This window comes from Corapipo altera, unplaced genomic scaffold, assembly GCF_003945725.1.
Source record: "Corapipo altera isolate COAL_440 unplaced genomic scaffold, ASM394572v1 45, whole genome shotgun sequence".
Lineage (NCBI taxonomy): Eukaryota > Metazoa > Chordata > Aves > Passeriformes > Pipridae > Corapipo > Corapipo altera.
In genome coordinates, this window is record NW_020884877.1 from 18,775,799 (window position 1) to 18,796,694 (window position 20,896).

At 46.7% G+C, this 20,896-nt stretch overlaps 1 protein-coding gene across 6 annotated transcripts in view; it reads left to right on the forward strand.

Annotated features, from left to right (window-relative positions):
* Nucleotides 1-20,896, forward strand: part of CFAP65 (cilia and flagella associated protein 65) — a 31,567-nt gene that overhangs the window by 410 nt on the left and 10,261 nt on the right. For 4 of the 6 annotated variants that reach the window (XR_003526650.1, XM_027637370.1, XM_027637369.1 and 1 more), the window contains exons 2-20: nt 776-930; nt 1,625-1,727; nt 3,146-3,312; nt 4,407-4,606; nt 5,283-5,428; nt 6,524-6,746; nt 7,088-7,353; nt 8,573-8,773; nt 9,196-9,558; nt 10,375-10,512; nt 11,380-11,625; nt 12,044-12,268; nt 12,538-12,690; nt 13,957-14,122; nt 14,685-14,813; nt 15,339-15,564; nt 16,458-16,586; nt 16,887-17,063; nt 17,758-17,824. Coding sequence is in view for 5 of the 6 variants with exons in the window: in XM_027637370.1 (XP_027493171.1) it covers nt 776-930; nt 1,625-1,727; nt 3,146-3,312; nt 4,407-4,606; nt 5,283-5,428; nt 6,524-6,746; nt 7,088-7,353; nt 8,573-8,773; nt 9,196-9,558; nt 10,375-10,512; nt 11,380-11,625; nt 12,044-12,268; nt 12,538-12,690; nt 13,957-14,122; nt 14,685-14,813; nt 15,339-15,564; nt 16,458-16,586; nt 16,887-17,063; nt 17,758-17,824 (3,480 nt within the window). In the remaining variant the exon portion in view is untranslated. Of the gene's footprint in view, nt 1-775; nt 931-1,624; nt 1,728-3,145; nt 3,357-4,406; nt 4,607-5,282; nt 5,429-6,523; nt 6,747-7,087; nt 7,354-8,572; nt 8,774-9,195; nt 9,559-10,374; nt 10,513-11,379; nt 11,626-12,043; nt 12,269-12,537; nt 12,691-13,956; nt 14,123-14,684; nt 14,814-15,338; nt 15,565-16,457; nt 16,587-16,886; nt 17,064-17,757; nt 17,825-20,896 lie in introns of those variants that run through there. The other 2 variants (XM_027637371.1, XM_027637374.1) reach the window with 2 other exon arrangements.

Below are 20,896 nucleotides of genomic sequence, written 5' to 3' on the forward strand. Positions count from 1 at the left end.
GGCTGGGCTGGGCTGGGCTGGGCTGGGCTGGGCTGGGCTGGGCTGGGTTCGGCTCGGCTCGCCTCGGCTCGGCTCTGCTCTGCTCTCCCCTCCCCTTCCCTCCCCTCCCCTCCTCTCCCCTCCCCTCCTCTCCCCGAGGAGAGCCCTGCCGCAGGGGCTAAGCTGTGAGTCATGACCACTAGGTCATGGGGACGACGTGGTTTGTGGAGAAGGCTGCACTCACCTGACAAAATGGGGACACAAAGGGGCACGTTGCAGCAGCCCCTACAGGGAAGAGGCTCAGTGACACCCTGAGCCAGAGGAGGGGGCATTGGGTCTCTGGGAGCGCCCAGCTCTTGGCAAAAAAGGCTCTCTGGGTGCAGAAGCAGCATATGTGAGGACTTTTTCCTCTTGTTTCTCAGATGCTTGCTCAGCGGCATGGCAAGCCCCAGAACTCTGACTCTTTTCTGAAGAAGTTCTGTAGCTATGACAGGAAGGTGAACGGAGGACCAAAGGGTGCTTATTGTCGTGGGTGGATTGTCAGGCAGGCAGGGAGAGGAGAGAAGCAGAAAAACGTTTAGCCTTTGCTTCCCTCGTTCATCACCCCGTTTAGTATCTGCTGTTTGGGCTGTGGCCAGGAGGTGTCCCCTCTGGACTCCTGAACCAGGTCTTTTGGTGACTCCTGGAGTTTTGCCGCAGGGTGGCTCCTTTCGTCCTTATCCAGTCAGAAACCTTTAGCATAGAGAAACAGCTGTTTGAGTGATTTCTCCTCCCTTCCCAATTACTATTCCCTAAGGTGTCTGCAAGACAGGCAAAGAAGAAGAAATGCATATTCTGGGGCATTGAGGTGGCTGAAACACTCATTTGGCATGGCTGGGAACTTGGACAAGAGATGATCAGACACCTGACCTTGAAAAATGTTCATGAGAAAACCCAGAAGCTGAGCTACAGGTGCGTGGGAAGTTTGTTTGTCCTTTGTACTCCTCATGCTCTCACTGCATCTTCATCCCTCCTGCTGTATCAGTTACATCAGCAGTTTTTCTCAGACTCACCTTCCCCCTCTCCCCTTGAGTGCTGTGCTGGAGACAGTGTGTGCACACTTATGTAGCAGGACAGAAACCTCCTAATTCAGAAACAGAGCCCTTGTTCCTGGCAGAAGTGTGTTAAATGAAGTGCCTTTTTTTGAATTCTGTTTTGCTGATACTTCTGTCTGTGAGGCGTTTCCAGTCTAGTGAGATTTTAATTGTGGATGTATGCCAGCCAGTCACTAGTGTGTCCTAAAACCATTGCTCCCGGGAGTCCCACTGGATATTGAGCCACTCCAGCACTCCCTATGACCCTCTCTTTTCTGAAACTCAAATGTGTCTGCCCAATGTGTTTTGCTCATACTGCATGGACTGAAAACGTAAAATACTGTTCAAGGATAGGGTAGGTACTTAGAGCTGGGAATGGGTTTTCAGGACACCTGGGTTCTGTCCCTCTTTCTGCTGCTGTGCTACCAAGGTACCCTTGGGGTCAGGTGTGTAAAGTGCTTCTAAACTGTGGGGTCTGGAGGTTTTGTTTATTTGTTCTCTTTTCTGCTGTCTAACTGAAGAACAGCTGTACGCCCTCAGACAAAATCTCTTGTTTTGATGTTGTTATCTAGGTGTCCTCCCACGCCATTCTTCTTCACTGTTTTTCCGCAGCCGATTACTCTCAGCCCTGGAATGTCCATAACTCTGCCCATCGTTTTCCGGCCCAGTGAAAAGGTAAAGCACTAATGTCATAACTGCTCCCAGTGCTCAGGCTGCCTTCCGAGTGAGCAGTGGGCCTCTGCCTCTCGTGTACTTTCTGATTTTTCACTTGAATGAATCAGTCCTTGGGGAACATTCTAACATAGGAAGAGTGGCCAGAGTGACCTTCCTGCTCTCTGCACATCTTCATCACCGGAGGGAGCCCTAATCTTGATTTATCTACAGAGTTTGCCCGTGGTTATGAGAGGGATCCTCACAAAAAGTATTCCCAGTTTTTCACGTTCTACTTCTGGCCATGAGATCAATAAGATGAAGTGCTTGAACTGACCACACCTGGTTTGATACCAGGGAACCTCGGCTGTATGGTTTTAGTACAGAACCTTGAGCTGAGGGACTCTTTGCTTTACTACAGGAGACCCAAAGCCCCTACAATAAAGGGCTACTGGTTTTCCATAAGGGACATGTCAAAGGCCTCCCTTTTTCTGGATGGGGGTGGGTTTCTTTATGCTTTATTTTTAACAGCAATGATTCTTTTTACCCAGTCTCTTTTCTTGCTTTTCAACTTGTTTGTAGTATCTGTCTTGTCTCTGAGTGTTGATCTCTGGCTCTTGTCAACAGCTGTATGTCTTTGATGTGGATCTCTGTCGTAGCCATAGAGCATTGTTATTGGACAGATTCCCAGTACCCTGCTCTCAGTATCATGATTTTTTGATGACTGTTCAGTGTCCCCTTTATGAAATAAGCTGCTGGCCTTGTTCCATTTTCAGTGGATAGTTTGTCTGCAGCACATCAGTCGCTAAAGCAGGAGGCTGCCTTTCTTAGAGTGAGCAAGGACTGCGTGTGCTGCAGTGCCCAAGGTCGCTCCTTACCTGGATAGGTGGTACTCAGGAGGGGTGACAAATGGGAAGCATGGAAAACACGTATCGTACTATTCCTTCTATCTTAGCTGCTTAGCAGATGTCTTGGGGCTATTTGTACACAGTGCTGTCAACACTGCATCAGTGCATTATCTGCTTGGGTTTCCAGCTGACAAAGCATTTAATCAAAGGCTAACATTTCTGTGCTTGTGGAGCTCAAAGAAAGGTTGTACATGTTTCAGTTCAGCTGAAATGGGATCTTGAAAATACTGATAGAAGTCCATCTGCGTTGAAACAAATCAGGTGAAACAAATGTGGCCTTCAACTGCTCTCCCTGAGTGTTTGTGTGTTCTCTGACAGAGTTAGGAGTATGCCTGAGTACCTTCCACACTGCCTGTCTTTTCCAAATGATTCATATGCTCTGTCCTGCACAGAGGCTTCTGCTGGTGTCTCTGTTGCTGACATTTTTTCCCTAACACCTGCAGAGGTGAAGGTGATGGGTATTCATGGGTGGAGCTGCAGTACCTGCAAGGTGGAGTCCTTCTAACTGCTGTCTCCTCTTGCTTTTCTGTGCAGAGGGAGTATGAAGACAGCATCTGCTTTGTGAAAGCTGAGGGTGAGTTCTCTGTTACCCTGCGTGCTGTGCTTCCACGCCTCCGTCTGTCCTTCCCGGCTGCTCTCCAGTTGCCTGTCTGTGCTGTCCACAGTGTCACGGAGACGACATTCCCTGTGCGCAATGTTGGGTGAGTGAGATGTGACTGAGCAGACACTCCTTCTGTTTTGCCAGGTCTTTTGCTACACTCTTGGACTCTCCATTAAATGCAGTTCGTTCCAGTTGTTGTTAGATCTGCTAGCTGCCTTAACAGGCAGCAAAACTCTGCTTCCTCTGAGGTCCTGGCAGAAAAAGCAGCAGAATGGTAGTACAGGTCACTGTGGGCTCATCTGGGCATCTCATATCCATCTGTTTCCATCATATGCCGAGAACCATTTGTGCCCAGGAGCTAGGTGGGGACCAGCACAGTGTCCCACTGAGAACATCCCACATTCAAAGGAGAGGCCTGGGCTTCCAGTTAATTAAAGGCAGCCTTCCCAGCATGAGCAGGGAGAGATGAGCAACCAGCTGGAAACATTTTAGTAATTTAGGAGCAAAGATACTCCCAGTTATCAAGGAGTCTTAGTAAGGGAAGGACAGTAAATGAAGCAGTACTGTAGAAAGGAATGTAGTGAAGTTCCCAGGCAAGGAGGGGTGTACAGCCATTTCAAGTGATTCATTCTCCACTTAGAGAAATAATTTGTACCAACTGAGAGGTCCAGGGTGTTGGAGGATGTGAATGATAACTAACACACAGCTTGGAATCAATAAAATAGAAAAAACTGATGGCATATCATGTTCTTTGCAGAAGTCAAACAAGCAAAGTGAGTTCTGGAGAGCTGAATGAGGTATTAGGGGAATAGCTCAATCCTTTCTTCCCACCTGGGTGTATAACAGAGGAACAAATGTTCATTTGGAATTAAGTAGCAGCAAATTTAGATACAGGAAAAGTGAATACTAATTCCAGAGCACATGATGAAGCTGAAAAATTTCACAGCCATTAGTAAAGTTCTTAGACATAATAGCTAAGATTCATTAAAGTGTGAATAGAAGATTTGCAGAGACTAGAGACAAAGTTCTTCTCAGCATTACATATTTGTCCAGATGCATTAGAGATTCTGCCATTCAGCATTGATTGCTTCACATCCTAATTGAATAACCCATTGGGAAAGGCTCATTCTATGCATGATTGCACAGGCAGCAAACGATCCATTCGTCTGCTTAAAATGTATCTCCATTTCCTAGTGATCTCTTAACCACATTTGCCTGGAAGACACCAAGTCCTTTCTGCATGATTCCTGACCATGGCATGCTGAAACCAGGTGCTGAGTGCATGGTCAAGGTGGTCTTCCAACCCAAAGTGGCTGGGGTTCATGATGGAGCAGCCACATGCTGGTTTGGAGATCAAGAGAAACAAAAGAGGATAATCCAGCTAAAAGCCATAGGTGAGTCTTTCTTGCATTTAACACTCGAAGAAATATGTATCACCCCTAATTGTGGAATAGCATTCCACAGAGATACAGGGAGGGCCTGCACTCTAAGGCTGTGCCACTTCTGGCTCAACCCATTGATGAGCAAGTGAGGCCCATGGTTTGAAAGTGGCCTGTGAAATTCTCTAATGTACTTTTGCCAATTTGGAAGTGTTATCTGAAGGGACGGAGTGTCCAATATGGCTTGTGGCATGCTTTGGCCAAAACAGCATTTCTGAGGCCTGCTTAAGTTGACAAAGGGGAAGAAATAAGAGGATTTCACTGGAAAAAACCTCCACGAACTCCTGGCTTTGTCTGCACTCAGTGTCTTGTCTGTCCCTGCTAGACAGAGAGGCAAAGGGAAATTTCTAAAGCTTTCTGGATGCAAGATAAAATAAGCAATGGTTTCATTAGCAAGTCCTTGGCTGAAGTGCCTTGTGTGGCCACTGACAAAAAAAAGATGTGATTCTGAGTTAAGTAAATTAGGATTGGAAGGGAGCTTATTTGGTGCAAACCAGGGCCAACTTTGAAGGTAGATCCAACTTCAGAGTAATCTGAGGTTCTTCAGAGGCTTGTCCAGTTGAGTGTTGAATATCAAAGGACGGAGATTCCATCCCTCTTTCCTAATCCAGTATACTATTCTCTTTAACAGCCAAGTACCCCTATCTCTGTGTGCACGTGACAGGGAAGGAGTATGAAGGTGTACAGGCTGGAAAGTTTCAGGATGTCCTGTGCTTTGGATCAGTGCCAGTGGGGACAACTGTGGAAAAGTGTGTAGAAATCTTCAACCTGTCTGTGGTATGTGGAGAGGGAGATTGACTTCTTGTGAGAAGCTGGCATGCTGACACATTTCCGTGGCACATGTGGTCTTGTGTATCTCCCTCAATGCTGTGAAAATAACCTAAGTTTGAATGTGAATGAAACAGAGGTGATGAGCCTTCCCCTACCAACCAGGCTATTCACCCTTGCCTTCCAGCTACAGTGCTAAAAACATAGCCATTTGCAGCATGGTATTGCAGCTCCCACCTGCTTCTCACTGTGCTTGGTCCAGATCAGGCAGCCAACACTGTCCTTTGCATCCTGCAGGTCTTCTGCTCACTCTGGACAAGCCCATCAGTCCTGTGTGGCAGTCTCAAATTGGTGTGCATATGTCCCAGCCAGGTGATGGATCTTCTGCTGCCTTCAGTGGACTGTAGCCCAGTGAATTGTTCTAAAAGTCAGAAGGGCTGCACTTGAGCATCTTGTTACCTGTGCCAGCTCAGCCCATCCCAGCCCCTTAAATGATGGATGTACTCACAGACTGCTGACATGGATGACAGCAGTGCTCCCTCCCCAGGCTCTGCAACTCGGGAGTGGCAAAGACACACTTGTTTGTTGTACTGTTATTATTCGCACTGCAGTGATGCTCAGCATCACCAGGCAAGGATCAGGACCTTCTTTTAAGGGGCTTGAGGAAAGTGTCAGAGCACTGGCTTTTTTTTTTTTTTTTTTTTTTTTTGTGAAAAGAAGATCCCTAGACAGGGTGGAACTGTGGATGGAGGGAAATAAGTTGTTTGCCTTCCTGTTCCCATGGTCACAGCAGTCACTTAGGCTACTTTAGCCCCTGAGGACACCTTGAGTCATCCTTCTCCCTACCAGGAGGGGTACTCCAACCCCAGAGATCAGAGTTTTGCTGTAGCCCACTGACTTCTGAGAGTACTGTGGGAGTTTGCTGACACCAGTTCTCCATCGGGGCAGAAGTTTGCTGCACAGGATTTCTGTGCTGTCCTTGGTGTTCTTGTTGGTGTTCAGCTCTGCTGAAAACTGCAGTTCTTACTTGATTAATGCCCTGAGTTCAGAGCCATCCTGGCTCATGTTGGCCCCTTTGTTAACCTATCTCTCTTCTACTTGCAGGTTGACGCACCATGTAGGATAAAGCGAGCAAAAGATTCTCTGCTTTGTGATTATGTTTTCTCCTGTAATGTGTCCCATGGCGTTGTTCCTGCCAAAGGGAAGCTGGTCTTGCGCATACAGTTTCAGCCTCAAGTAGTAGGAGAGCACAGTACTACCTATTTCACTATCACATCTGCTGGATGCCTCCTGGAGACTGTTCTGAAGGTGGTTGGCTCATGTAAAGGTACCAGAGTGAAAGACTTCCCTATTTCTCCCTGCCATCTTCTTGCCACTGCAGGGAGAGGGTTAATGCTTGGGGAAGGACTAGGCACTGTCATAGCCCACAGTCACAGGCTTACCTTCTGCTGGGATCCTGGCTGTCGCTGGTGCACTCTCTGGGGTTTACACTTTCTTGAGACAGATGTTTGACTGTTTTAAGTGAATGTCCAGCTGTTTGCTAGGGTTGGTGTGTTGGCTGTTGAGGTGATCTGGTTTGGGAAGATCAGTTAGGTGCAGCAGTGGCTTGTGACATGTTGACAGAAACAGCTGTGACAAGTCCAGGACCTGTCTTGCATGTTGTGCTAGGTCCTTTGGTGTCCCTGGACCAATATTCTGTGGACTTTGAATGGATCAATCTTGGAGAAAGTTTGATGCAGACACTGAAAATCAGCAACATGTCAGATGTCCCAGCCTATTACCAGTTTGATATTGATTGCAAAGGAAGCGTCTTCTCCGTGGATCGCCCTTGTGGAGTCTTGGAGGGCACAGCAACACTAACGCTGAAGGTGACCTTTCGACCTACTTACCCGATGACCTATCACCGTAGAGTCGTGTGCCTTGTCCACCATCAGGTATGGGAGGCAAAGGGTGGTTTCATTGCTGTGATACTTTAGAAGGATCTTCCACTGTAATCCAACAGGGCTGGCCTCTCTCACTTAGTAGCCCCTGAAAATGTCTTCCCCCTGCATTTTCATTGATACCTATCGTGGAATCATTAAGATTGGAAAAGACCTCTAAGATAATTGAATCCAACCATTAACCCAGCACTGCCAAGTTCATCACTAACCATATCCACAGGTGCCACATCTACATGTCTTTTAAATACCTCCAGGGATGTTGACTCAACTACTTCCCTGGACAGCCTCACAGTGCTCGACAACCATTTTAGTGAAGAAATTTTTCCCAATATCCAATCTAAACCTCCCCTAGCATAACTTAAGTTCATCTCCTCTTGTCCTATTACTTCTTAACTTGGGAGAAGAGACAAACTCCCACCTGGCTACAACCTCCTTTCAGGTAGCTGTAGTGAGCCTTCTTTTCTCCAGGCTAAACACCCCCAGCTCCCTCAGTCACTCCTCATAAGACTTGTGCTCCAAACCCTTCACCAGCTTCACTGCCCTTCTCTGGACACACTCCAGATCCTCAATGTTTTTCTTGTATTGAGGGGCCCAAAACTGATCACAGTATTCAAGGCATAGTCTCACAAGTGCCAAGTACAGGGGGATGATCATTTCCCTAGTCTTGCTGGCCATGCTATTTCTGATACAAGCCAGGATGCCATTGGCCTTCCTGGCCACCTGGGCACACTGCTGGCTCATGATCAGCCAACTGTCAACCATCACCCGCAGGTCCTTTTCTGATGAGCAGCTTTCCAAGCACTCTGTCCCAAGCCTGTAGTTCTGCCTGGGGTTGTTGTGACCCAAGTGCAGGACCTGGGCTCTTGTTGAGTGGAATCCCCATGGTGCAGGTTCCTACCCGCAATAGGATGTGGACAGACAGTCAGTAATGCCTATGGGTGGGGTGAGGTGCATCTTCAGTGGCTTCTGTCCATTTAGGGCTCTGAGTTAAATTTAGCTGCACAACTGTGCACTGAGTGCCTTCAATTTTCACTCCAGTTTCAAGAAAGTTCTTGTGTCACAAAAAGACATAAAGTAAGTGGCAGCCTAGCACTGCAGATGCTAAGCCTTTCCCAGGCATGGTTTTGGAAGTGAGGTACTGGCATGGTGTAACTTTCAAAGCAATCGCAGAAGGACAGTTTATTTCTTATTATTCTTGCTGGTGTTTTCCCAGGAGCCCATGTATGTGGACTTTTTTGGTACCTGCCATTCAGGCACAGCTAAGCCAACCACCCTTCAGGCAAGCCACCTCTCCTCATACCGAACCAACATGGTGAGGGGACTGACCTTCTATCCCCCTGATATCTTGAGTGTGATGCTAAAGGATGGGAAGTTGCAGATGGATGGAAAGGGAGCCCTCATGCTGCCCCCTGAGGTATGAGCTGCCCTCACTGGAATCTAAGACATTCCCAGCTGTTCACTGCATATGCTGGGTTTCTGTTGCACAGGAGACAGATGTAGAAGGACTTGCAGGTGCCAGAGTGATTTCTTTAGTATCTCTGCATTAGTTCCCAGCACACACCAACACTATCTTTTTCAGCTGGATTTTACCCCAATTCAGCCACTGCCTTCTGGATTTAACTCAATCACAAGTTTGTCTTTGGTTCATGTAGTTTTAGATTGAGGACTGGCTTACAAACAGGAGCCTCCCTGAATCCTAAACTTTGAGCTGTTCAGGAAACTGTTACTGAAGTGTATCTTGCTTTCCCTCTTGCTCATGAAGGCAGTCAGGACTGTAGTGTCTGGTGTCTCCCACAGGTACACTTCTGCTCACACTGAGATATTTCCATCCTGTAGATCTCTCAAGACAAGCCTCCCGAGGAATACTTTGAACCCAACTCCATGACTGAATATTTCTGTGATGGTGTAAGAAGTGATCTCGCCTCGTTTCCCACTCATGTTAGTGTCAGCCCCAGGGAGTACGATTTTGGTTGCTGTGTGCCACCTCACAGGGCAGAACCTCTTCCTCTCTATGTGACCAACCACACCAAAGGAAATATCATTGTTGCCTGGACTCCAAGCCATGGCAGTGCTTTCCTAGTGCACCCTGAAATCTGTGACATCCCACCTCTGAAGACTTCAGCCTTCCGTGTCCTTTTCAAGCCCACTCAGGTCAACAGTCTCTATGCAGCAGAGCTAGAAGGTTTTGCCTTCTACAAGGTTAGTAGAAGTTACTTAGACCAGAGAGGACCTAGTAAGCAATTGTTTCCAGAATAAAGGCTTTTGAGGGAGTTTAAATTCAATTGAAACCCTTAATTTTGAATTTGACAAACTAGCATCTTTATTAACTCCTTTGGCTCCTGCTTTGATACAGTAGTGGGTTAAAATTTCTCCTTCACCTGTGTCTTGGCAAAGAAGTGAGAGAAGCAAGGACAGCCCATGCATGTGGACAGGTACACTTGCTCTTACCCCCAGTGAACATGAAGCAATGTACACCTCCTTGAAGGAGGCATTACTGTGAATTACTGCACTGTTAGTGTAGATGAGAGCCTACACAAGGATGGTTATCATGGCCTGGGTAATGGACAGTAAATTGTTTTTTTTGTCTGGCCCTCCACAAGTAAAGCTACTGAGGGCACTGTATATTACTGCAGCCTCTTCTTCCAAATGGCATAGGATTCATGCCACACAAGTCTGCAGTTACGGGAGTTTTAGTACCTAGAAATATCCTGGTAGGTGAAACTTAACATTTACAAGTCTCTCAAACTGCACTAGAGTGTCTATAGATGTTTCTTCCTAAAGCAACTCTTGTAATATCACAGAATAGCTTGGATATATCCTTCTGCTTGAAAGTTACTCACTGGTCTTTTGTTCCTCATCTGGCACTGGTTAGTCCTTCTTCCCTGAAAAAGTAAATTCCTTAGCCCCAGGGATGTCATTGAACAAATAGCTGCTTGCAATGGTACATACACTTGAAGGCACTTTGCCACACTCCCTTCCTGCACACACTCTGTGCTGTCCCTTGCATGTCTGCAGGTGATGAGACACTACACCAATGTTGAGAATGATGCCACTATCTGTCCGTCATGGTGCCTGACTGTGAAGCTGAGAGCACACACGTATGAAGCAGAACGGGAACACTTCATTCCACGGTACATCTTGGATGTCCCCAAGGTGTGTAACTGATTGACATTTGGGTATTTGCAGAGACACTTAGTCTGAAGTCTTTACTTTCTCTTCCATTGCATTATCCTCAGATGTGACTTTGGTGGTTTCTGATGGTGTGGAGATTCCTGCTTTGGTACAGAAGTAGGATGCTCTTTTTCCTGCATTAGCTTCCCAACCTCCAGCATGTCAAGTTGCACTGAGCATCTCATTAGCTCTGAGAGGAAAGCTGTTGGGATCTCATTCCTTTCTGTTTAAGTGAACATAGGTATTAACAAGGGCGTTTAGTTCCCTCCCAGGAGCATCAAGTACTCTGCATGCACTTAGGCAAACACAGAATCCACACTTAAGGAAGAGAAGTGGTTGCAAGGTAGAATGGAAGTTTTCTTCATACTTCCTGCTGTTTCTGTAGCACAATAAAGTATTGTTCATGTGAGGTAAAGTGATATCTGATCCTAGGAAGTAAGAATAGTCTTGAGAACCTCTTAGAAAATCTCCTCAGCTAATCCAGGACATGCAGCCTGATAAGTATGAATTGGAGCAAATTCCAGCCTGCTGGAATTCTTGATCCAGGAGGTTGATCTCCATGCAGAAATGAGCAAGCAGCTTTCTTACTAAATGAACATAAAGCATCCCATAAAGGAAAGTAGCTTCACTGGTCTCATGAGCATATAAAAGATGAGGGCCATTGTGGGAAGGAAAAAGCCCATATTTTTTATACCCTTGGGTGGTTTCGTTTCTTTTCTTTGTAAAGAAGTGTTACGTAGACTCAGGGTAGTGCTTGTTGGAACCTGGAATTCAATATCATGAAAGCTTTTTCTTTAAACTGGTTTTCTAAATCCAGCAAAAACAACCCTTCTTGCTTGTCTCCACCAGACTTTTCCTCCTGTGGTTCCTGACACTGATACCTACTGCAGCATGCTGCTGTTGAACATGAGCACCTCTTTGATGACTTTCAGTGTGAACCAAACTGCCTGCCCCTCTGTTTTGGTCAAGCCCAGCTCAGGACACATCATTCCAGGAGGCCACCAGATTTTCTTTCTCTCCACTCACCCAGTCAACACAGTCTCACAGCAGCATATCCTGCCTTTACAGCTGAACTCTTATCCTGGATACACCAAGGTAGGGCAAGGGAAGTGGAAGATGGTGAGCAAAGTTTTATTCCTTTGTAGTCTTCCCTTTTCACAGTGACTTGCACTATGATGCCTATTATATCTCCTAATGGTTAGTTTGGATTTTTCTCTTTGGAAATAGGAATGAAAGAATATTTTCAACACTTACTTGTGGGATCAGCACTGTATAAAGAAGGTGCTTGTGGTGCCAGACATCCTGTAGCCCTTATTCCCTTGCATTTCCATCTGCTGGAATGCACTATATTATGCTCAGGGCCCTACTTCACAGCACAACCTAAAGGACTTCCCCTCTCCTTCAGATCCTGTTTGTTCTCATTTCTTGGAAGGAGCAACATCTTTGCAAGGTCCCTTCAGAGGTAGCTGAAACATCTAGCTAATGTCTGTTACCTTTCCCCTTAATCCCACAGGAGATTTCTCTCCAGAGTTGTGGGGAGTCCCTTCTTTTGCAGTTAGAAGGTGATGGAAATCTATACTTCAAGCCTCTCTATGTAGGGACCTCCTCTACACGAATGTACACCATAAAAAACTGCACAAGGCTACCCATGATTTTCACATGGAAGATACGTCAATCTTACAGTAAGATCCTGTCTGTCAGCCCCACTGCAGGGATCCTCCAGCCCTATGAAGCCATGGTAAGTTTAAGGTCTACCAAAGTTGTACTTTGCTCTCTACAATACAGCCACAGCCTGACTTTGAATATCTGAATGTGCATTCCCAATATGAGTCTTTGACACAGATGGAGGTGGTGGATGATTGAAAGGAGAGTGTCTCCAGAGTTGTCTGTAAAGAATTAGGTTAGCTGTAATGGAGGAAGGGACTGCATTGAATGCAACTGTTGAGGTGTTTGGGTTTGTCTCTGGTCTGGAGCTCCTGTGAGCACTCTCTTCTCTTCTGATTGCAGGCTCAGGCATGGACTTTTACTCCGGATGAGGAGACCAAGTATCTGCTACAAGCTATGGTGTTCGTGAGGTGGAAAATCTCAGATCCTGTGTCTCCCGAAAGTGTCTGTTATGCCTTACGAGTTGTTGGAGAGGGGGCACTGGGCACCATCAGGGTAAGGAACTGGGGCCCACTGGGTAGTAGGAGGGGTACTAGGGTGGGATGGGGATCTTTGACTTTCCCTTTTTGTGCAATCTGTGCTGGAGGCAATCAATAAAGATTCACAGCAAAATTCCCAGACAGTGCTTTCAGTGTAGAAAATAGAACTAATTCTAGTGGCCTAATGGCAACAGCATATTGTAAATGTCCTACCAGTTCAAATGTGACCTTCCCAAATCCTCTGGGATTGCTCTCAAATCCTCTGTTTCAGACTGAACCAAGCAAGCTGTTTGGCTCCTTGGGGATCACGGTTCTCTCCTCTGTTCTGTCTGCTCTCCTCCATTTGTTCTGCCGTTAGTCTGATTTTTAAGTGCAGTGGACCTTTTCAAGTTGTATAGCCAGTACACATCCACCTGGCTTTCCTCCTATTATCTGCAGATGAGTGCAGCCACCTTCATTTTCAGTCAGGCTTCTTAAGCAACCAGAGGTAAATAAAATAATACTTTGTAAGTCATTGCCCCGTGTCAACCACGTTGGACAGATAGGTGATAATGTGTTAGAGGTACCTAGTCACTATAAATCGTATGAGTGCACAACTATCCAAAAGAGAGGGGGACTCAATGCAGTCATGAAGGGGCCAGCAAACATCTCTCAGCCCTTGACCCAAGTGCAGCTGGCCAGCTAGTCTCCTCACAGCCCTAGATATACTACATCCTACCTGGCAAGCATCCTAAATAATGGTAGGAGAAAGCATTTACAGGAAGGACTGAGCCCCTTGCAGGCCCTTAACTGCTCTCCAACTACCTGAAAGGAAGTTGTAGCAAGGTGGGTGTTGGTTTCTTCTCCCAAGTAATAAGCAATAAGGCAAGAGCAAATGGCCTCAAAGTGCACCTGGAGAAGTTTAGATTGGATATTGGGAAAAATTTATTCACAAAAAGGGTTGTCAGTCATTAGAATGGGCTGCCCAGGGAAGTGGTTAAGTCACCATTCCTGGAGGTATTTAAAAGATGTGTAGATGTGGCACTTGGGGACTTGGTTTAGTGGTGGACTTGACAGTGTGAGGTCTGTGGTTGGATTTGATGATGTTAGAGACCTTTCCCAACCTTAATGATTCTATGATTCTATCTCCCAAGGTATACCAGGTCCTACATGAAGCCAGGAGCCCTTTGCACTGCACTGCACATGCCAAGGGATCAGCATATGGGGAGATAAGTGGTGGCTACACTCAAACACTATGCTTGACATGTAACAGTGACCTTAGCATGGTGGGTTTGTATTCCAGGCGCAGAAGAGGTACCTGGACCTTGGAAATGTTCTGGTTGGTGACCTGGAAAGCTGCAGCATTGTACTGCTAAATGATGGGATCTGTTCTCTGAATTACATCCTCAGTGTGGAACAACTCATCACTGGGCCCTGTGACCCTGAGGAGGTCTGCAGTGATCCACTAGGTACTGTAAAGGAGTTAGCATGGGATAGGGCCTTAGCTTTTCCCTCTTTTCTCCAAAATCAATCTAGCATGAACTCAGAGGTTGGTCTGCTTGCTGGCTAGCTTGCATTGATTATCTCAAACCTTAAGGTGTCTGCTCCTTTATGTAGGAGGTGACTCTTCTATCTTGCTGGAAAAAGCATAACCCAGAGTCTGACAACTGAAGTTAGACCAATCTGGACCTTGAAATAAGATGCATTTTCCCAGCAGAGAAGGAAGTTAAATAAAGGAACTTCCCAAAAGAAATGTTGGAGTGCAACCCTTAGCTGCTTTTTTAGAGGATCTCCTATGGAGCAGTTCCCTCTTCTTTGCTGGCCAAAGGCAGGCTGGGTACTCCCAATAAACTGCCTATAGTTGTAGCCTGGGAATCCCAACTTCCACACCTGAAGCTGATCCTAACAATTAGAAAAGGGGTGGCAGTGGCTTGAGTGCAGGTAGGCTTAGAGATCTGTGTGCTGAACATACATGTGGTGTAAGAGGGACCAGTGATGCCACAAGCTTATACCATCTCTTATCTCCTACAGCTCTAGAGTTGGACCGCTCCAGAGGGACAATCCCTGCAAGATCAAAAGCTTTTGTTGGAATAACAGTAAGGCCAGCCCGTCGGCTACATTACACCTGGTCAATCAAATATGCTCTTTGCACCCCCACAGGTGAGATGGATGTTTTGGGGTGTTCAGAGGTGGGGAATAGCATTTATAAAGGAAGAGACTAGCTAGACAAAGACTTTTCAGCTTGGAAAGTGGAAAATAGCAATGTCACATGAATGGTAGGGAGAAGACAAGACAAAAATAACTTTATCATTTTTCATTGTGAAAACAAGGCACACTTCATAAAATGACTAGACTGTAGGCTTAAATCAAAAAAGGGTTTTTTCACATAGTGCAGAACTAAATTGTGTAAATACAGTCGAAAAGGATCACATTCATAGTCTTTTGGTGATCTCTAAATACACAGCAAGGTACAACTAGAAGCCAGTGGTCTGGAGGTTTTGAGAAGCTGCCAAAGACTATGTACAAGTCTCTTTCTTTCTCTCTTTCTCTCTTTCTCTCTTTCTTTCTTTCTCTCTTTCTCTGGTCTTGGTAGGGTCTCATTGCCCCTTGTTGCAGGCAAAAGGATCCAGGCATCTTCCCCTTAATGATGCATGACTACTTTTTGGTGTTTCTTTCTCTCCCAAGCTACAGATCATGCAAGCGCAAAAGAGGAGCAGCAGCCCCTCTGCTGCATTGTAGCAACGGGCATCTACCCAACTTTGTGCATCACAGATGCCTGTTCAGCAGGAAGTGCCAACAATATCAGCAAGTTGCACCTCTGGAAGCTCTTCTCCTTGGACACACTGAATGAATACTTGGAGCGAGACCCGACTCCCGGCGAGCTCACCTACAGAGTTCCCACAAGGCACAGGTGAGATGAGAAAATGGCTTAGAGGATTTTTGAGTCTCTTGCATGAGCCAGACAGAGATGCTGTGGCCGTTAGCATGTGTTGCAGCTTATCCGAGGTGCTACAGGCATTTGCTCACCTCCACTTCTCTGCTTACCTACCCTTGAAAGAAGCCACCAAAACAAAGAGTAATTTAATTGCAATGGACCTCTAAAAGTCTCTGGTCTAAACCCGTGCTCAAAGCAGGGACGTATAGGTCAGGTTTCCCAGGACCTTGTTCAGTACAAAGCTGAACATCTCTGAGGATGAAGAAATGACAGTCTGAGCACCTGTTTAACCACTTCCATGGTAAAAACTTTTTTCCTGGTATCTGATCAGATTATCTTGTGCAGTTGCTGTCCCTTAGCCCTTGCTTCATGAGGCTGAACAAACTCAGGTCTCTTAGTTGCTCCTTGTAAGTAATCATAGAATGGTTTGGGTTGGAAGGGGCCTTAAAGATCATCTAGTTCCAGCCCCCCTGCCATAGACAGGGACACCTTCCACTAGACCAAGTTGCTCAGAGCCCCATTCTGCCTGGCCAATGTGCGCCATCTCTCAGCCATCTTGGTGGCCCTCCACTGGACCTGCTCCAGTATGTCAGTGACTTTGTTGTACTGGGGAGCTGAAGAGAGACTTCAGCTAAGCAGGACTCTCTTATGCAACTCACTCTCATTAGGCATATATGAAAGATTTTTTTTTCTAGAAAGTCAGAAGGCCTGCCTTATGCCCAGCATCTCTTCTCCCCAAAGGGCCAAGAGTGTAAGGTCAGATAAGAATTATAAGGAAAGGAGCCAGTGTAGAGTCACCTTCCCCTGTCATGCCCTGCTGACCCTTCCTCCTGTTTCAATTTAATCTCTTCTTTCTCTGTTGCGACCAGCACATGCTTGATCCCTCCAGTGTATACTCCTCTTCTACTGGATTTCAACTTTGGGTCTGCCCCTGTAGGCTCAGAGCCTGCCCTTGTGATGCTTCTGCTGGAGAACAAGGGTGTGGTACCTGTGGACTGGTAAGCAATGCTCACTGGAGCTCAGCCTTCTTTTTGGGGTCTGTTTGGGTGTCTGGAAGTACTCACAGGGCTGTGAGATGTTTGCAAATTAATAGGGTGGGGTTTTTGGGTGCAGCCTGTGTTATGGAGCTGCAACTGAGATCTGTTTGGTGAGTCTGGGTGGGGAAGCAAGCAGAGAGCTGCAGGGACCTGATGAAATGTGATGTGTCCCCCAGCTAAGCCCGGCTGGACTGAATGTGCTGACCATGGGCCTGGGGAAGTTTCATGTCCTTATTGCTGATCAGCTGATTGGTTCCCTAGGGCCTTCTTGTTTCCTTCTGATCAGAAGATGGACATGGAGCTTTGGGCAGAGGATATTGAGTTTAGCCCTCGGGAGCTGCACCAGATGAGAATTCAGGATAACCAGCTCTTCAGTGTTTCCCCAAAGTCAGGAACACTTCTTCCAGGACAGGAGAAATCTGTCCAGCTCTCACACAGGTGACGAGGACAACTACCTGTACTTCAGAGCCTTGTGCTGTGTACCAGAACAGCACATGCCATCAGTCCCCTGTGTTTCCATGCCAGATCCTTTCCCCTCACATGTCCCATACTCAGCAGAGAACAGGCAAGTAAAAGGTTCATGAGCATGTCCAGTTTCTGGACTCCATAGAGTTTGTCTTCCCCAGGGGAATGTTTTAATGTCCTTTAACACTGCAGTGCAAAAGGCATTTAGTGTGACATGCTGGGGACACGTGTCTGCCTTGATCTGACAGTTGAGGAGATGAACAAGATGCTGCACTTCCTGTGATTTTGATTATGCAGTTATAGTCATATTTTTGTCCTCAGCTAGAGCTGCTAGCCCTTGTGTGCCTGTAGAGGATATGAAGGAAAGTGAACACCTCCCCTTTCACAGCAGACCATATTTGAGAAGTACTGGCATTTTGTTGGCCTAGAAACTTGGGTTCCTAAATAGGTGTATGACTAAAATCAGCACTGTATCACTCATTCCAGCCCAAACACGAACGTTCTCCCACCACCAGCTCCCATCCCCGCCTCCCCGGGGATCTTATGCAACAGTGACTCTTTAGCTGGGAAGTGAATTGTCTCTAATGCTCCGTGTGACCCTGATTCTATCACCCTGGGCACAAGGTTGGTTTCTAATGTTTTCGTCTCTCTCCTCTTTCACTGCTAGACATGATTTCATTGGCACTGATCGCCTCCCCGTCCTGCTGAAGGTTTCCTATGGCCATGAGATTCTGGTAAGATAGCAGGTGTCACTTCCATTTGCAGAACAACAGGTAGGAACTGATTTAAGAGGTGTTTTCCCCAGAAGCTGCATGGTGTACAGGGACTGTGGCCTTCCCCTGGCATTTGCACTAGCCAGGCAGTAACAGAGAGCCAAGCAGAGACATAAAACCAACGTTCTGACAAACTTGTGGTTCCAGCACAGTGTGATGTGGGCAATGCACTGACAAAATGGGCCTTGGATGTCGCATCTGCTAGTTTTCTCAGCAAGAGGACCATTATTTATTATTAACCTTTGTACCTTATTACTGGTGTTAGTGCAGAACTGCTTCTTCCTTCAAGGGAACTCCAAGTCCAAAACAGCCTCCCCAGGTTTTACAGTCCCTGCATGTTTTCCACACTCTAGTGTGACTCATGGCCAGGATTTCTGTGCGTGCTTCACCTCATTTCATCTGCTTCACCGTAAGTTTTTCCATGCAGTCTTCCTGGAGTTCAGATCTTCAACCATCCTTCTTCTCTTATATGCAGCTTTCCTGAATCTCTCCATCTCATCAACTCTTCTAAGCTCTTCAAAGCCCCCAGAAATGTGCTCTCCTCCAAAAATACCACCTGCACTGACTGCAGTTTGGGGAAGCACAGGGTGGCAGAGCATCCTCCAGTTCTGGAGGTACAGAAGCAGCTGCCTCCCCAAGCCCAGAAGGTACTCCCTGGGTTCCTGGTTGGCTGTAGCCTTTGTCCACCCACTTATTTCTCCTGCCAATGATAGAGGAGATTCTTACTCATTCTTCCTGCTTCATTGCTTCCTAAAGCATCCCAGAGCTGATCTGTGGTGTGCTTTTCCTGAGCATTTCCTCAGGCTTGGAACTAATTTCTCTCTCTCTCCCCCTCTCTAAAACTGTCAGTTAGAGTCAAAGTCACCTTGTGCTCTGCCGGGCACAGCTCATGCCCGGCTGAGCCTTCCTGTCTGTCTCTGAAGTTTCCTATGAGACCATTGTGTTCACACATCTCTTTTATTTTTCTTTTCTTTCAGGACTGTTGTCAGCTGAAAATCCAACCCTTTGACCAAGCTGTTCAAACAGTGGCTTAACTGTGCCTTCCCTCAAAGCCCTTGGACAGGCTCCCTGTGCTCTGCCTGCCTGGCACAATCCTGAGAGTGACTGTGAGCATTTCACCAGCTGGCCAGTGAGGGAACAGGCTTTGGAGCACCAGAAGCCTATAGGGCATGCATCCTCTCTTGCCACATAGCCGGTGGCTTTGATGGCTACCAGAGGCCACCACTCTGCCTCATGCTGTCACTGCGGAAGGGGCTGAGAAAGCATAGGAGGTCCTGAGGATGAGAAGATTCCTGGGTGCATTTGAGCTCCGGCAATAGGAGCTGCAGAGGCCAGTCCAGAAACATGGAGCAGTGCAAGTAGTTGCAACCTGCAGTGATGCACTGCCAGTACTGAACTACTGATATCAGAAAGTAGGAGTGGAAGAGGCTCCTCCTTCTGCAGAGAGGGCAGCTGAGGGGCTGAGCACAGTGTACCTTCTTTCCTTTCACTCATGGCATGAAGTGCACGGAGCTGGCAGCCCCCATGGCAGAGACTGTCCTAAGGGTACTCACATGCCAGGGTGGAGCAAATCCTCACCTGAGAATCTGGTGAAATGTGTAGAATATAGGCTAACCTTAAGGGAAGCAAATGCTATAATGTCACCCCAGAACTTAAGTTTTGGAAATTTCAGAAAGCAACAATAAGCAGAGGACAAGACCATTGAGCTGAGGTATTGCTTGGTTATTCTGTCAAATTCCAAATTACTTGGCCTTGGAGCAGTGTTGTTATCCAGCTGCAAGCCAATGCCTGGTTTTGGGGAGGGGCCTAAATTCACTTCTGTAATTACTCTGCTCATGTGAATAGATTTTGACCTTCCACTCTGTTTCCCCAACAGAGCCTGTCTACTGCATTTTCACGAGAAGCTCCCTCTCCATTAATCCTTCCCATTCAGTGGCCTTCTTTCAGTCCTGTGATGACTGGATTTATAGGTGTTCTGAAGAACCCAAACTGATTTTCCATTGGCATTTTCTTCTGGCTACAGGAGGAGACTCTGTGGGACTTGTGTGTTACCCAATTCCTTGTGCAGTAGGGTAACATGGCCTCCCACCGCCTAATGCTCTCACAGGCTGTCCTTTGCCCCATTGCCCGTAAGAGTGCAGCTGTGACTTTGTTCTCAGAGCTCCAGAATCGTTTGGCCAGGCAGAATCTGCAGCTCTTAGCAGTTTCACTAGGAAAAGCCCATCCAGCTGCGGGTGTTGCAGGATGAAGCCAGTTTGCAGGACTCCCTGGAGAAAAGGGCTGGAGAAGGAGAATCCCTGAGCACACAGGTTTCATAAACTGGAAGTGTTTGCAGTTCACTTCTTAGCTGTTAATTAGATATTGTGAGATGTTACACCTGCAGCACATGTTTTCCAGGCAGCTCTCCTCCCTGGGGAATTGCATCCCTCTTATGCTCTAAGTCTTCACTGTGGGATGAAGTCTATGCACTCAAAGCAGAATTGATTGCAGCAGGTCTTCACGTTTCTCCATTTATCTCCCTTTAAGTGATAGTCCTCTAAATGTCACATCCTGTCTCAAATGGAAACTAATTACAGTTTTTCCTGGGCGTTTGTGGTCTGTTGGAATTCAAGGTGTTTTTTTGACTGAAGGAATATAAATGTGTGCTTCATTCACAAAGCTCACAAAGTTTCCTGTCCCTTTTACCCTTGAAGTTTGAAAGTGTCAGCTTATGTCCTGCTCCTGCTATCATTTTATCTGGCATATTGTGGCCCTCAGGAGGCTGAATGCTCATGTAGTGCTTTGAAAAGATCCCATGAGGGACCTTTTTAGCATTGTATTTCTAGTCCTCTCTCCTTCCTCACTTTGCTTATGGAACTGAACCAGAATGGGTTGTTTTGAAGGAATTGTCATTCTCTGCTCCGTTTTAAGTAGCTGATACAGTATCTCCTTCAGATGTCTGTCTAAGGCATCCACCTGCCATTGCAAACATCCTCTCTGTTTTCTGCACATGCACTTGAAAAGTAGCTGTGATTCAGGTTTAACTTACTGTGA